The 15,335-nt window shown below is 60.2% G+C and overlaps 1 protein-coding gene across 1 annotated transcript; it reads left to right on the forward strand.

Annotated features, from left to right (window-relative positions):
* C4A (complement C4A (Rodgers blood group)) lies at window positions 45-15,086 on the forward strand. The gene is given in 41 exon segments (NM_001123089.2): window positions 45-160; window positions 312-510; window positions 689-890; window positions 1,099-1,169; window positions 1,254-1,342; window positions 1,513-1,595; window positions 2,025-2,121; window positions 2,296-2,401; window positions 2,512-2,644; window positions 3,140-3,255; window positions 3,365-3,541; window positions 3,659-3,841; window positions 3,950-4,135; window positions 4,290-4,448; window positions 4,695-4,821; window positions 5,220-5,294; window positions 5,512-5,706; window positions 5,789-5,900; window positions 5,991-6,061; window positions 6,308-6,447; window positions 6,561-6,770; window positions 7,016-7,067; window positions 7,170-7,259; window positions 7,405-7,614; window positions 7,786-7,861; window positions 7,999-8,155; window positions 8,250-8,363; window positions 8,455-8,626; window positions 8,796-9,028; window positions 9,105-9,272; window positions 9,896-9,955; window positions 10,763-10,856; window positions 10,934-11,120; window positions 11,237-11,327; window positions 11,477-11,551; window positions 13,524-13,626; window positions 13,762-13,851; window positions 13,935-14,033; window positions 14,201-14,284; window positions 14,560-14,692; window positions 14,838-15,086. Coding segments are annotated over 41 exon segments (5,226 nt in total). The 5' UTR covers window positions 45-95; the 3' UTR covers window positions 14,980-15,086.

Consider the following 15,335-nt stretch of genomic DNA (forward strand, 5'->3'; position numbering starts at 1 on the left):
GAGCAAGGTCCAGAGTCAACCCCGCTCCCAGCCCCAGGGTGACCAGAAAGGAGCAGGCGGACAGACAGGTCTGATCCCTCCTGAGTCCTCCAGCCATGAGGCTCCTCTGGGTGCTGATCTGGGCATCCAGCTTCTTTGCCCTGTCTCTGCAGAAGCCCAGGTCCTGGAAGCAGGATGCTAGAGACCCCAAGCAAGGCCAGGGCTGGCGAGGGGACAGCAGGCGTGGGGTGGGGCAGGGGGACCCGATTCGGGGGTGAGGGGTGGAGGGGCCTGAGGTGGGGTGGCTGCTGACTCCCGCCTGTTCTTCCCAGGTTGCTCCTGTTCTCTCCTTCTGTGGTTCACCTGGGGGTCCCCCTGTCAGTGGGGGTGCAGCTCCAGGATGCTCCTCCAGGACAGGTGGTGACAGGATCGGTGTTCCTGAGAAACCCATCCAGCACTCGTGACCGTTGCTCCCCAAAAGTGGAGTTCAGCCTCAGCTCAGAAAGAGACTTTGTACTCCTCAGCCTCCAGGTAACGGCCGCCGCTCCCTGCCGCCACCACCTGCCGCCTGCCACACTGTCCTCTGTGCTCTTGTTCCTTCCCAACGCCCCTCCCCTCCTCCCAGCCCAGGGTCTCCCCCGGTTCTGTCTCAGGGTCTCTTTTTCCTTCTGCTCTGTCTCTGACCCACTCTCGCTCCCTCTCTGGGCAGATCTCCGTGGCAGGCGCCAAGGAGTGTGGGCTCCATCTTCTCCGCAGAGCCCCCGACGTGCAACTGGTGGCCCAGTCATCATGGCTCAAGGACTATCTGTCCAAAAAGACCAACATTCAGGGAGTCAACCTGTTCTTCTCCTCTCGCCGGGGGCACATCTTTCTGCAGACTGACCAGCCCGTTTATAACCCGGGCCAGCGGGGTGCGTTTCAGCCCCGGGGCCCCCACTTCGCAGCCCTTCCCAGCCCCTTGAGTGATGGCACCCACAGCCCTGGAAAGTACCCCACAGGAAGGCTGCTTCCCAAATATTTATTCTCCTCCCCGACGCTCCCTGGAAGGGGCCCCAGGGCCAGGGCCCACCCTCTCCTGGCACTTGGCCTCTGGCTCACGTCCTCACCCTCCATTTCCAGTTCGGTACCGGGTCTTTGCTCTGGATCAGAAGATGCGCCCGACGGAAGAAACCCTCACGGTCATGGTGGAGGTGAGTCCCTGACCTCTGACCTTCCGGATCGGCCAGGGCTGCCGATCGGATCCCCGACCCTGACCGCTTCCATTCCCATCGCAGAACTCTCATGGCCTCCTCGTGCGGAAGAAGGAGGTGTATGTCCCCTCGTCCATCTTCCAGGATGACTTAGTGATCCCAGACATCGCCGAGTGAGCACCCCCACCTGCTCCCTCCCACCTCCCCAACTCCCACGTCCACCCAGTCACATCCGGAGCCCCCTGGGCCTCTGGTTCCCCTCTTCCTGGGGGGGCGGGGTCCCTGGCCCTCAGCTGGCCTCTCGCACACATGGGCTGAGTCCGCCCGCCTTGTCTGTGCTCAGGCCAGGAACTTGGAAGATCTCAGCCCGATTCTCAGATGGCCTGGATTCCAACAGCAGCACCCAGTTCGAGGTGAAGAAATATGGTAAGAGCCCCTTTCCTGCAGGGAATAAGGGGTGAGGGTGGGGACAGGGCAGGGTCAGGGGATGGGGCTGCCCCAGCCAAGAGGGGGGAGGAGTCCCTAAAGGGTCTTTTCAGGGAGTTCCCGTTGTGGTCAGTGGTAATGAACCTGCCTAGTATCCATGACGATGTGGTTGGATCCCTGGCCTCGCTCAGTGAGTTAAAGGATCTGGTGTTGCTGTGAGCTAGGGTGTAGGTCCCAGATGAGGCTTGGATCTGGCGTTGCTGTGGCTGTGGCATAGGCTGGCAGCTGCAGCTCTGATTTGACCCCTAGCCTGGGAAGCTCCTTATGCTGTGGGTGTGGCCCTAAAATTAAAAAAAAAAAAAAAGAAAGAAAAAAAAAAGAGGGTCTTTTCACAAGAGTCTGATCTGCCCTCACTTTGCCCTTGGTCAGTCCTTCCCAACTTTGAGGTGACGATCACTCCCGAACAGCCCTACATCCTGACAGCGCCTGGCTTTCTTAATGAAATCCAAATGGTCATCCAAGCCAGGTAACACCCCCTGGCCCCCCAGCAAGGCCTTGCTCCCAGGGCTCCCCATTCATGTTCCCCAGATGTACGTGCCCTGGAACCCCACTCCCTCCCCCGCCCCAGCCCTCCTCCCTCCCAGCCCACTCCGTTATTCCCTCCAGCCCTCAGCCTCCACCCCTCTCTCCGTGGTGGCAGGTACGTCTACGGGAAGCCAGTGCAGGGGGTGGCATATGTACGCTTTGGGCTCCTGGATGAGGATGATAAAAAGATTTTCCTTCGGGGGCTGGAGAATCAGACCAAGGTAGGAAGGAGGGTGGGGGTGTGCTGGGTAGGGGAGGCGGGCGAGGGAGGGGAGGAGGTGGGGGGAGGACTCACGTCTCATTCCCTGCTCTGTTTTCTCCTTTGCTCCAGCTGGTAGAGGGCCAGTGTCACATTTCCCTCCCAGAGGCCAAGGTGCAGGGTGCGCTGCAAAAGCTTAATATTACAATTAATGACCTCCCAGGGAAGCGCCTCTATGTTGTTGCAGCCGTCATTGAGTCTCCAGGTGAGTGGCTCCCCCTGACTGTAACCCAAGACCCTCACCTCTGACCTTGAGGTAACCCTCTGTGCTCCAGCACCAACACCACCCTTCTCTTCATCTGGGCCCCAGAGCCAGGAAAGAGCCAGGAGACTACCTCTCTCCAACTGCATTTCTGGGGAAGGGGCACCTTCCCCTGTCTCAGTTTATTTTTTTTTCCACCCACCCATCCATCATCCATCTGTCATTCATCCATCCATCCATCCATCCATCCATCCATCATCCTCCATCCATCCATCCACCCACCATCCATCCTTCCATCCATCCAGCAGACACATGTTAGGCACCGTTTGAGTGCTGGGTCCTGTGTTGGCCTCAGCAAATGTGGAGAGGAATAGGAGGCCTGTGCCCCGAGGAGTTCACTCTTGTGGGTGGGAAACACTTGAGCTGCCTCCCCTGGCTCCCCTTTTCCTCTCTCCCTGGGTCTCTGTTGTCCAGCTCTGTCCACCCTGTGTCTTGCAGGCGGGGAGATGGAGGAGGCAGAGCTCACATCCTGGCGTTTCGTGTCATCTCCCTTCTCCTTGGATCTAAGCAAAACCAAGCGACACCTCATACCTGGGGCCCCCTTTCTGCTGCAGGTTCCTTCTGGAAGAGGGAGGTTGAGCGCTGGGAGAAGGGAGGTGGTCAGGAGGGCGCAGGGTCTCACTGGCCTTGCACTTTCCCCCACCCCGCCCTTACCCCCCCTAGGCCCTGGTTCGAGATGTGTCAGGCTCCCCAGCCGCTGGCATTCCCGTCAAGGTTTCTGCCAAGTTGTTTTCTGGATCTGCTCCTAAAAACCAGGATTTTCAACAGAACACAGACGAGAGGGGCCACGTCACTGTTCCCATTGGCATCCCCAAGACCATCTCGGAAATGCAGCTCTCGGTAGGGCCCCCCTCGTGGGAGGGGGTGCGGAACGAGAGAGGGTCCCAGGCTGGGGCGAGAAGCTGGGTGCCTGGGTCCCTGCCGCCAACCCCACCACCCCTGCTCCCCTCTCTCTAGGTGTCTGCAGGCTCCCCCCATCCCGCCACAGGCACGATCATCGTGAGAGCCCCCCCGCCAAGAAGCCCCGGCTTTCTGTCCATTGAGCAGCTGGACACTCGACCCCCTAAAGTCGGGGACACACTTAACCTAAACCTGCGAGCCATGGGCCTCGTCGGGAGCTTCTCTCACTTCTACTACATGGTGCGCACGAGCTGGGTTGCGGAGGAGGACGGGGTGCAGGGGACCTCGGGGCAGGAAAGAGCCCCGGGCTGAGGACGCGCCATGAGGAAGACCCCACTCTTGCCCCAGATCCTCTCCCGGGGCCAGATCGTGTCTGTGCATCGAGAGCTCAGGAGGGACCTGACCTCTGTCTCTGTGTTTGTGGACCATCACCTGGTGCCCTCGTTCCACTTCGTGGCCTTCTACTACCAAGGGGGCCTCCCGGTGGCCAACTCCCTGCGAGTGGACATCCAGGCTGGGGCCTGCGAGGGCAAGGTAACTGCCATGCATGCGTGCGTGCGTTAGCAGGTTCAGAGAAGGGGGAGACAATTGCAGATAGGACGTGGATTTAGTTGGGATGCCTGAGGATGCCCAAGACCGAAAGAAGTTCTCCCCAGCCTGACTGCCCCCCACCTCCCACCTCTGCCAGCTGGAGCTGAACGTGGACAGTGGCAAGGCGTACCATCCTGGCGAGACTCTAAAGATCCGCCTGCAAACGGATTCTCCAGCCCTGGTGGCGCTGGGAGCTGTGGACACGGCTCTGTATGCCGTGGGCAGCAAGTCCCACAAGCCCCTCAACATGGCCAAGGTGTGTCAAGCCCTTTCCCTAACCCTGCCCCTCCACAGCTCATTGTCCTGCTGCCCTGGGCCCCGAATCTCACTCGTGGACACCCCCCCCAGTCCTCCCTTGAGCCTTGGCCCCCCTGGCCTCTGACCCCCCCGCTCTCTGTGTCTCTCATACTTGTCCGCACGCTGCCCTCTCACCTGCAGCTGAGTGGCTGGTCCAGCCCATGGTCACTGGTGTCTCTGCAACATCCCTGCCTTTTCTCACCAGGTCTTTGAAGCTATAAATCACTATGACCTTGGCTGTGGTCCTGGAGGTGGGGACAGTGCCACTCAGGTGTTTGAGGCAGCCGGTCTGGCCTTTTCTGATGGAGACCAATTGACCCCAACCAGAAAGAGTGAGAACAGAGGAGGAAGGGGGGTGGGGATGGGAAGATAAAGAAGAAGGAAGGGGAGTTCCCGTGGTGGTGCAGCGGAAACGAATCTGACTAGCATCCATGAGGACAAAAGTTCGATCCCTGGCCTCGCTCAGTGCGTTGGGGACCCGGTGTTGCTGTGAGCTGTGGTGCAGGGCACAGATGCGGCTGGGATCCCGCATTGCTGCGGCTGTGGTATAGGCCAGCAACTGCAGCTCTGATTCAACTCCTAGCCTGGGAACCTCTATATGCATCCGGTGCAGCAGTATAAAGACAAAAAAAAAAAGAAGAAAGAAGGGCAGGGAGGTCTGGGCAGGGGAGGGGAGCAGGGAGGGGAGGCCCCATGCCATCAGGATGGCTGCAGTCCTGCTCTCTACCAGGTCTGGGCTGTCCCAAGAAGACAAAGATCCGGAGAAAGAGAAACGTGAACTTCCAAACGGCGATTAATGAGATTCGTGAGTTGTGTTGGCCCCTCCACTCCCGAGTGAGCCAGGGTGGTGGTGGCTGCAGAGGTCCATGATCTGAGGTTGGAGATGGGGGTGGCGGGGGAGGCACTTTCCTTTGGTGGCTCTGGAGTTCCTGGTCCCTCAGGGTGTTATCTAGCCGTCAGGCTGGGAGTTGAGGTGCGTCTTCTCTTTGCTCCCTCACGCTTGCCCTGGCCGGGTCCCGCAGTGGGCCGGTACTCTTCCCCCTTGGCCAAGCGCTGCTGCCAGGATGGGCTGACCCAGCTGCCCATGGCACGCACCTGTGCCGAGCGGGTGGCCCGTGTGAAAAACCCGGCCTGCCAGGAGCCCTTCCTGTCCTGCTGCCAGTTTGCTGAAGCCCTGCGCAAGAAGACACGCAGGGGCCAGGGGGGCTTTGCCCGAGGTGAGACTGGCAGGGGCCTGGTGGGGGCATCTGGAGGGGCAGAACGGTCGGGTCCTCACTGCCCTCCACCCTGGTCCCCCAGCCATGGAGCTCCTGCAGGAGGAGGAACTGATCGAGGAGGATGACATCCCCGTGCGCAGCTTCTTCCCCGAGAACTGGCTGTGGAGGGTGGAGGAAGTGCCCCATTCCCTCCAGTGAGTGCGTGTGGCGGGCCTGGCCTTGTCTCTCGCCGCCTCGGGAGTCGGCCTGGAGGGTCAAGGAGCCTCTCGCCTTTCCCACCGCAGATTGTCACTGCTGCTCCCGGACTCTCTGACCACGTGGGAGATCCACGGCGTGAGCCTGTCCAAAAGCACAGGTGCGGTCACCCTCTTCCATTCCCCCTTGATCCAGGCTCCCTGCTTCCTCCTTCGCTCTTAGTGTAGGCAGGATGGGCAGAGACCTGGGGAGGTCTGCACGCCTGCGCTGGGGCTGGGGGGCCAGAGAGCAGGGCCGGGGGTCGGGGGGGCGGGCAGAGCTGGGGCAGCCCCCGTGCCCCACCCCTCCGGCACCCTGTGGCTGTGACGCCCCCAGGCCTCTCACATCTGCCTCCTCCATCTGTCAGGCTTGTGTGTGGCGACCCCGGCTCGGGTCCGAGTGTTCCGCGAATTCCACCTGCACCTCCGCCTGCCTGTCTCCATCCACCGCTTTGAGCAGCTCGAGCTGCGGCCTGTGCTTTACAACTACCTGGATAAGGATGTGCCCGTGAGGCCTCTCGGGAACCCGAGCACAGCGTGGTGGGTTGGGGGCCGGGCAGGCGAGGGCTGGGGAGTCTAACTGGGCCGGGGCTCTGGCCCTCCCCCTCTTCCTGCCCCCAGGTGAGCGTCCACGTCTCCCCAGTGGAGGGGCTGTGCCTGGCTGGGGGCGGAGGGCTCGCCCAGCAGGTGCTGGTGCCTGCAGGTTCTGCCCGGCCCGTTGGCTTCTCTGTGGTGCCCATATCAGCCGCTGCTGTGTCCCTGAAGGTGGTGGCTCGAGGATCCTTTGATTTCCCTGTCGGGGACGCAGTTTCTAAGATTCTACAAATTGCAGTGAGTGGAACACCCTGACTCTAGATCCTCAGGCTCCTGGATTTACCCCCCGACCCCAGCACCCTCTCTACTGGCCAGGACAGAAGTCCAACACGCAAACCCACTGCTTTGGTCTGTTTGCATCTTCTACAATTCTGATCTAACTCCATCCCGAAGTTCACACGCCAAGCCCTGGGGGGCCTGCAGTGGGAGGGGCAGGCTGTGTTCCTGTGTGACCTCTCACAGCTGTGTTTTGCCCGAGACAGAATGAAGGGGCCATTCACCAGGAGGAGCTTGTCTATGCACTCAACCCCCAGAGTGAGTGACACCCCCCACCCGAGCCATCCGTGTCCTAAGAGGGTGGGAGGTGGCAGGGAATGTGGACAGCAGGACAGACTGCCAACGTTTTCATCTCCCTAGACGTCCTAGGCCGGAACTTGGAAATTCCTGGCCACTCGGATCCCAATGTTATCCCCGATGGAGACTTCAGGAGCTTTGTCCGTCTCACAGGTGGGAGTGTCCTCCAGTCCCTTCCCAGTGGCCACCCTTGGATTTAAACCTGTGGACCTTGGTTTGATCTCATAACTCCATGACCTTCTGACCCTGAGTCCCCAGACCTGTTCTCTGACCCTTAACCCTCTCCCTCCCCTAATAGCCTCAGATCCACTGGACACTTTGGGCTCTGAGGGGGCCTTGTCACCAGGAGGCCTGGCCTCCCTCCTGAGGCTTCCTCGGGGCTGCGCGGAACAAACCATGTTCTACTTGGCTCCAACGCTGGCTGCTTCCCGCTACCTGGACAAGACAGAGCAATGGAGCACACTGCCCCCTGAGACCAAGGACCACGCCGTGGATCTGATCCAGAAAGGTTCTGGGTGCAACAGCAAGCTGACAGGGGGGCCAGGAGAGGGCAATTAATGGAAGATGGGCAGCCCAGGTGGCTAGATGGGGGGGGGTCCAGTGGAACTGGGGAGCATGGCCTTGGGCCCAAGCAGCGGGAGGCTCAGTGTCACCTTAGCAGCTGCTTCTCCTCTCCAAGGCTACACGCGGATCCAGGAATTTCGAAAAAATGATGGTTCCTATGGGGCCTGGTTGCATCGGGAAAGCAGCACCTGGTGAGGTTGGGAGAGTGGTTCTGGGTGTCTGAGAGGGGCCAGAGCCGGTGGGGGCAGAGCCAGGTACTAGGGGAGAGCGGGGCCGTGTCCCCTCGGGGACCAGTCCCTATCCCCAGACATCCATCCCTCCCCTCTAGGCTCACGGCCTTTGTGCTGAAGGTACTGAGTTTGGCCCAGGAACAGGTGGGCGGCTCACCCGAAAAGTTGCAGGAGACGGCCGCGTGGCTGCTGTTGCAGCAGAAGGAGGACGGGTCATTCCACGACCCCTGTCCTGTTATCCACAGGGACATGCAGGTGCGGGGCTGGGAGGCTGGGCCACGGCGCCCAGGACGCTCCCTGCCCCTTCCCCCTCCCGGCTGACATCTCCTTTTTTCCCGCCTTCACCCAGGGGGGCTTGGTGGGAAATGACGAGAAGGTGGCGCTCACAGCCTTCGTGGTCATCGCCCTTCATCACGGGCTGGCCGTCTTCCAGGACAGGAATGCGGAGCAGTTTAAGAGGGTGGTAAGACCCATGTGGCTGCCCCTCAACGACCGCCTTGCTCCTCAGGAACCCCTGTGTCCAGCCCTCACACCTCCTCCCCACTTTCTTCTAGGAAAACGCTATCTCGACAGCAAATGATTTCTTGGGGGAGAAAGTGTCTTCCGGGCTCCTGGGCTCCCACGCAGCTGCCATCTCGGCCTATGCGCTGTCGCTGTCCGGGGCCCCCGAGCAACTGCAGGATATTGCCCACAACAACCTCATGGCCATGGCCCAGAAGATTGGCGGTGAGGGGTCCTGGCAGTGAGCCAGTGAGGGGGCGGGGAGGAAAGAATGCAGACCCCCCAAGGGACTCAGGGTACAAGCAGGGATGACAGCAGTAGAATCGGAGAGCCTCGCGGGCGAACGTCAAAGGGCCAGGTGCCTGTTCATGCGTGGGTCTCTTTTCTCTCCCAGATCATCTGTTCTGGGGCACAGTCCCCAGTTCTCAGAGCAACACCTTGTCACCCACGCCGGCTCCTCAGAGACCAACAGACCCCATGCCCCAGGCCCCGGCCCTGTGGATTGAAACCACAGCCTATGCCCTGCTGCACCTGCTGATCCGAGAGGGCAAGGCCGAGATGGCCGACCAGACCGCATCCTGGCTGACCCGCCAGGGCAGCTACAAAGGGGGATTCCGCAGCACCCAGGTAGGGGCTGCCCTGGGGCTCTGGGGGGTGGGTGGTCCTGAGACCATGTGCCTGAGTCCTGGCCCAACCTCCCCAGGACACAGTGATCGCCCTGGACGCCCTGTCTGCGTACTGGATCTTGTCGCACACCACCGAGGAGAAGGAGCTCAACGTGACCCTCAGCTCCATGTCCCGCGGGGGGTTCAAGTCCCACGTGGTGCGGCTGACCAACCACCAAGTGAAAGGCCTGGAGGAGGAGCTGCAGGTGAAACAGCTGGCTTGCCATGGCATCGGGACCTACCTCGGCCAGGCCAGAAGCTGTCCCTAGCCCCGGGCACCTTTCTGTTATCTTTGTGGGAAGACTGACAGGCAGTGTGACCTAGAGAAAGTCACTGAGCCTCTGAGCTTCATTTTTCTCATCCGAAAATGGTACGGCGGAGTTCCCATTGTGGTGCAGTGGAAACAAATCCTTCTAGGAACCATGGGGTTGTGGGTTCGATCCTTGGCCTCTCTCAGTGGGTTAAAGACCCGGTGTTGCCCTGAGCTGTGGTCTAGGTCACAGATGCGGCTGGGATCTGGCGTTGCTATGGCTGTAGTGTAGCCCGGTGGCTGTAGCTCTGATTAGACCTCTAGCCTGGGAACCTCCATATGCTGCAGATGCAGCCCGAAAAAGCAAAAAAAAAAAAAAAAAAAAAAAAAAGGAGAATGATACAGGCAGAGTCTACCCAACAGCAGTTTTAGGAGGCTGCAGTGAGGTAATGCAGGCAAAGGCGGAAACTTTGTGGAAATGCGAGGCAGGCGAGGAGGCGGGGTTGTTTTTTGGGAGGAGGTATGTTGGAGCAACCATGAGCTCTTCTCACATCTCTTTCCCTTTTCTGTTTCCCAAAGTTTTCCTTGGGCAGCAAGATTAATGTGAAGGTGGGAGGAAACAGCAAAGGAACCTTGAAGGTGAGAGCTGGCAGCCCTGGGCCCCTGGGGCCGGCAGGATCAAAGCCGGTTCTTGAGTGGGAGCCCGGCAGGCAGAGCCCATGGCTGGGGAGGAGGAAGACACCCTGGGGTCCCCTGCGCTTCCCCCCAGCTCTGGTCTGCACCCTTGCTGGGTCCCTGTCGTCCCCTTGACACCTTGGTGCTGCTGCTCCAACACCAGGCACCTCAATCCCAGCTTCCCCCCCAAGCTCCGGTCCCGGTGTCCTACAGCACCTCAGACACGGTTGTGCCCCCAACCCCTTCTCCCTCCTGTGTCCCCTTGTCTGGCTGATGGAGTCCCTTCCCCACCAGGAGCCTGGCCGCCACTCTGGAGGCCGTCTTAGTGCCCCCCCAACCCAAGCCCATCCTTATGACCCCAGAAACTTCTCCTCTGCTCCCACCCCAGCCCTGCCCACCTGCCCAGCCAGACAGATCCCCTCACCTCCTCAGGCCTTGCCTGGAATGTGTTTCCCCTGCTTCTTGTCCCACGTGACAAACTCATTCTCCTCCTTCAAGGCTCGGCCAGAAGCCTTTCCTGAACGTTCCGTCCTAGCCTCCTCTGTGCAGGTGTAGCGCACTCGCCCCAGGCCAGGTCCCTGCTCTCCACTCTGTGTCACCGTCTGACCCAACGCCTGGGCCCATTCCTATTTCCGGACAGCCGGGAGGGCTCGAGAAGGGACTGGAGGCCTCCAATCCCTTAGCCCAGGGAGGTACCCTTTGGTTTGGCTCTGGAGAGAGGTCTTCGGCCCCAAACATCCCATGTCCTCTCCCCGTCCCCTGTTGAGCCAGATCCTCCGTGCCTACAATGTCATAGACCTGAAGAACACCACCTGCCAGGACCTTCAGATCGAAGTGACGGTCAAGGGCCACGTCGAGTACATGTGTGAGTGTTGGGGTCGGAGGCCGTGGGTCCCTGAGGGTCTGGGGCCGGGGTGGAGCGCCAACGCTATCCCCTCGCAGTGGAGGCGAACGAGGACTACGAGGAATACGAGTACGAGGACCTTCCTGCCCAGGATGACCCTGGGGCCCACTCCCAGCCCGTGACGCCCCTGCAGCTGTTTGACGGCCGGAGGAACCGCCGCAGGAGGGAGGCACCCAAGGTGGCCGAAGAGCAGGAATCCAGGGTGCAGTACACCGTGTGCATCTGGTGAGCTCGGGGGGCGCTGCTGGGCTGGTGGGGGTCAGGGGCAGGAGCGAGGTGGGGCTGGGTGTCCACAACCTGGCAGAGGGGACCCCCGGACAACAGGGCCCATGTCTCTGCAGGCGGAACGGCCAGGTGGGGCTGTCGGGCATGGCCATCGCGGACATCACCCTCCTGAGTGGATTCTATGCCGAGCGGGCTGACCTGGAGAAGGTGTGGCCAGTCACCCAGAGGGACCCCGTGTGCCCTCAGGAGCCCTGCCCCAGCTCCGCAGCACCGCCCCCACCCTGCCGCTGCTGAGCCCTGTCCTGGGCAGGGGCGTGCGAGCCTATCTCCCTGTGACCAGCTCCCCTTCCCCGCAGCTGACCTCCCTCTCTGACCGGTACGTCAGTCACTTTGAGACCGAGGGGCCCCATGTCCTGCTGTACTTCGACTCGGTGAGTCGGGGGTGGGGCGGGGGGCTGGTGACAGAGGGGGTCACCGTGGCGCTGGGTTTCCTGAGCTGGGGCTAAGGGGTTTCCCAACAGGTAGCAGACGCTAGTGCCCTTAGAGAGAACTTGTGACGGGAGCCAGGAGGCAGGACAGGAGCCGGCCAGAGCTGAGGTAGTGGCGGCCTGGGGGCCTGATGCCTGCAGGTGGGCGGCTTGGGGCCCAGTGCCCATCAGCAGGGAAGAGCTGGGTCTGAGCCTTTCGTAAAGATGGATTTGGTCCACTTCAGGGACCGCCTTCGTTTTGGTTTTTAGGTTGTAGACCTTCTTGCGGGTTTTGGTTTGGATATAAAAGCGTATTTTGTTTTTTAAAACGATGGTGATCCTAGATGAGTTGTTTTTGTCTTTTCTTGGCCTTATTTGGCTAAAACAAAGTTATCAACTCTCTGGAGTTCCCCTTGTGACTCAGCGGAAACAAATTTGACTACCCTCCATGAGGATGCAAGTTGGATCCCAGGCCTCGCTCAGTGGGTTAAGGATCTGGCTTGGCCGTGAGCTAGGGTGTAGGTTGCAAATGAGGCTCGGATCTGGCGTTGCTGTGGCTCTGGTGTAGACTGGCGGCAGCAGCAGCTCCGATTCGACCCCTAGCCTGGGAGTTTCCATATGCCAATGGTGAGGCCCTGAGAAGCCAAAGCATGTGTGTGTGTGTGTGTGTGTGTATAGAATTATATATTATATAGATATAATGTTGTCAACTCTCTGGTGACCCTCAAAAAAATTTTTTTGGAACATTTACTGTAACCTCTTCAAGAAAATATGAAAAAGGCCCATTAATACTGTGATACCATTAGGCAGGTCTTCGTGGTTGGGGAGACCGTCCCTGCCCAGTGTGAGCAGAGGGGACAGGCCCTCATATCTTGAGGAGCCAGGTAGAGGAGTCTGGGTGAACACGGTGAAAATGAGGAACTAGGAGGATTTCAAGACCAGAACTCACCATGCAGCTTAGGAGGAGAACTGCAGGACACCAGGTTCTGGGCCAGTGTGGGCACGAGGAGAGCAGCTGGTCCCCACGAGTGGTGGGGTCAGGGAGGATGGGCAGAGTGGTAGCACCCGTCGTTAGGCTGTGGCTGATAAGGGAGGCCTCAGCTGCATCAGTGACAAAGCAAGGCTGTTAGGATGGTAAGTGGGTCGGGGCCAGGGGCAAGCACAGTAAACCTGGAGAAGTTAATACATCCTGCAAAAATCCTAATGCAAGAATTTGAGGAGTTCCCGTTGTGGCTCAGAGGAAATGAACCCAACTAGTACCCATGAGGACTTGGGTTCAATCCCTGGCCTCACTCAGTGGGCTAAGGATCCGACATGGCCGGGAGCTGTGGTGTATGTCGCGGATGTGGCTTGATCCCGCTTCGCTGTGGCTGTGGTGAAGGCCGGCAGCTGCAGCTCTGATCTGACCCTTAGCCTGGGACTTCCATATGCCGTGGGTGCGGCCCTAAAAAGAAAGAAAGAAAGAAAAAGAATAAGGCTGAAAGTTTTGTTTGGAAATCACCAGCCTGCAGAGTTTGGGGAGAGAGAGCCAGGAAGTGGTGAGGCCTCCACAGGGCAGCGCAGAGGAGGGCCAGGCCCAGGGCCGGACCAAACCTCTAGAGGGAGGGAGAGGGGACATCAGGAAGTACCAGGTCAGAAACCAGGGTGGTCCAGACGCTGATCCTCAGCTTAGGGCAAGTGTCACAGAGAACGCGTCTGTGATGTGAGACTCTGTGGAGGAGACTGGGACGAGGTCACCACGTGGGTGGTGAAGTCAGCAGAGACCTTGGGGAGCAGTTTTTAGAAATCCGGAGGCTGGAAGGTAACAAAATGTAAAGGCCATGAAAGATAAGAGCAACAGGAACCAAGCTGAGACGGGCCAAGGAAAGACATCACAGCAGCGTGCAGGGCCCAGGGGTGGGTCCCTGACCTCCCCCCACCCCTGCCCCCCCGCCAGGTCCCTACCTCCCGGGAGTGTGTGGGCTTTGGAGCCGTGCAGGAGGTGGCCATCGGGCTGGTGCAGCCGGCCAGCGCCGTCCTGTACGACTACTACAACCCCGGTGAGCTCTTGGGGGCCATGCGGGAGGTTGGGCTAGGTGGCCGTGAAGGGTGCCAGGGGAGTCCTGTGGCTCCGGGGGACTGGGGAGGCAGAGGGGGGCCTGTGCCCTAACTCTCCCCTCTCTGCTTTTCTCCAGAGCACAAATGTTCTGTGTTTTACGGGGCGCCAAGTAAGAGCAAATTCTTGTCCACATTGTGCTCGGCTGATGTCTGCCAGTGCGCCGAGGGTAAGAGCCGGGGCCTGGGGGGCGGGGGTGGGAAGATGGCCCAGTGGGGGCCTCCACCGTCTCATCTGGACCCTTGACCGCAGGCAAGTGCCCTAGACAGCGCCGGGCCCTGGAGCGGGGGCTGCAGGACCTGGATGGTTACAGGATGAAGTTTGCCTGCTACTCGCCCCGCGTGGATTACGGTCAGTCCTCCCGCCGGGCCCTGGGGCCCTGACCCTCTCTCTGGGTGTGCCTGTTCCTCCCAGGCCCGCGGGTGGCCTTTTCGCTCTGTGCTGACCTAGAGCCCTCTCAGCCTCGGGGGCCCTAACCTTCCCCCTCTTCTCATAACACCCCCTACGGCCGCCCCCAGCCTTCCAGGTGAAGGTTCTCCGAGAAGACAGCAGAGCTGCTTTCCGCCTCTTTGAGACGAGCATCACCCAAGTCCTACATTTCAGTAAGAAGGGGAGGGATGAGTGGGCGTGGCTGGGGGGGGAGGTGGGGGCGGGGGGACCTCTGGGGCCTGGCTGCCTGCAAGAGTGAAAAGTCAGCTAAATCTAAGCTCGGATCCCTTGGGCCCCTTGGAAGCTCTGGGCTTATCAATAATCAGGACAGCAGTGGCACCTCTGCGTGGGGAGCAATGAGGGTCAAATGAGAGGCTTGGCGCAAAGCCCCTGGCCCCGCGCTGTTCCACCCCTTCTCCTCCCCTCTGACAACTCCTTCTCCTCTCAGCTAAGGATGTCAAGGCCGCTGCTGCTCAGGCCCGAAACTTCCTGGTGCGAGCCTCTTGCCGCCTTCACTTAGAACCTGGGAAAGAATATCTGATCATGGGCCTGGACGGGACCACCCACGACCTCAAGGGAGAGTGAGTTTTCTGGGCCCCTTGGGTTCTTGCTCTCCTCACCCCTGATGAGGGAACAGATCCCCTGCCCCCTCAGAGGCCAGGTGCCTCGTGCTCGTCTGCCTGACCATCCTCCTAACTCCTGCTGCCCGCCCCGTTGCCCCCACAGCCCCCAGTACCTGCTGGACTCGAACTGCTGGATCGAGGAGATGCCCTCTGAGCGCCTGTGCCGGAGCACCCGCCATCGGGAGCCCTGTGCCCAGCTCAGAGACTTCATCCAGGAGTACAGCACGCAGGGCTGCCAGGTGTAAGGGCTGCTCTGCTGCCTCCTCCAGGAAAAGTCACCCCTGGATCCTTGCTTGGCCCAGTCCCCTGAACATAGCCCCGGGCAGGAGCAGGCACCCAATAAAGGCTTTTGGCAACAGAGTGTCCGTGTGTGTCTCTGGCACCGAGACCAGGTTCCGGGGGGCCCAGGCCAGGGTCTGCCTAATCTGAAGCCCTCAGAGCTGGGTGTCCAGCTCTGCCTTCACTCACCCCCTCCTGCCAGGTGACGCCCGGGGAACTCAGGCTCTCGCAGGACCACCACGAGCAGCCCTGTGACTCAGCAGGTCACCCTGAACTCGGATGACCCAGTGCCCACCCCAAGGCCTCCCTTTTCCTGGCCTGC

Source organism: Sus scrofa, chromosome 7 (assembly GCF_000003025.6).
Source record: "Sus scrofa isolate TJ Tabasco breed Duroc chromosome 7, Sscrofa11.1, whole genome shotgun sequence".
Lineage (NCBI taxonomy): Eukaryota > Metazoa > Chordata > Mammalia > Artiodactyla > Suidae > Sus > Sus scrofa.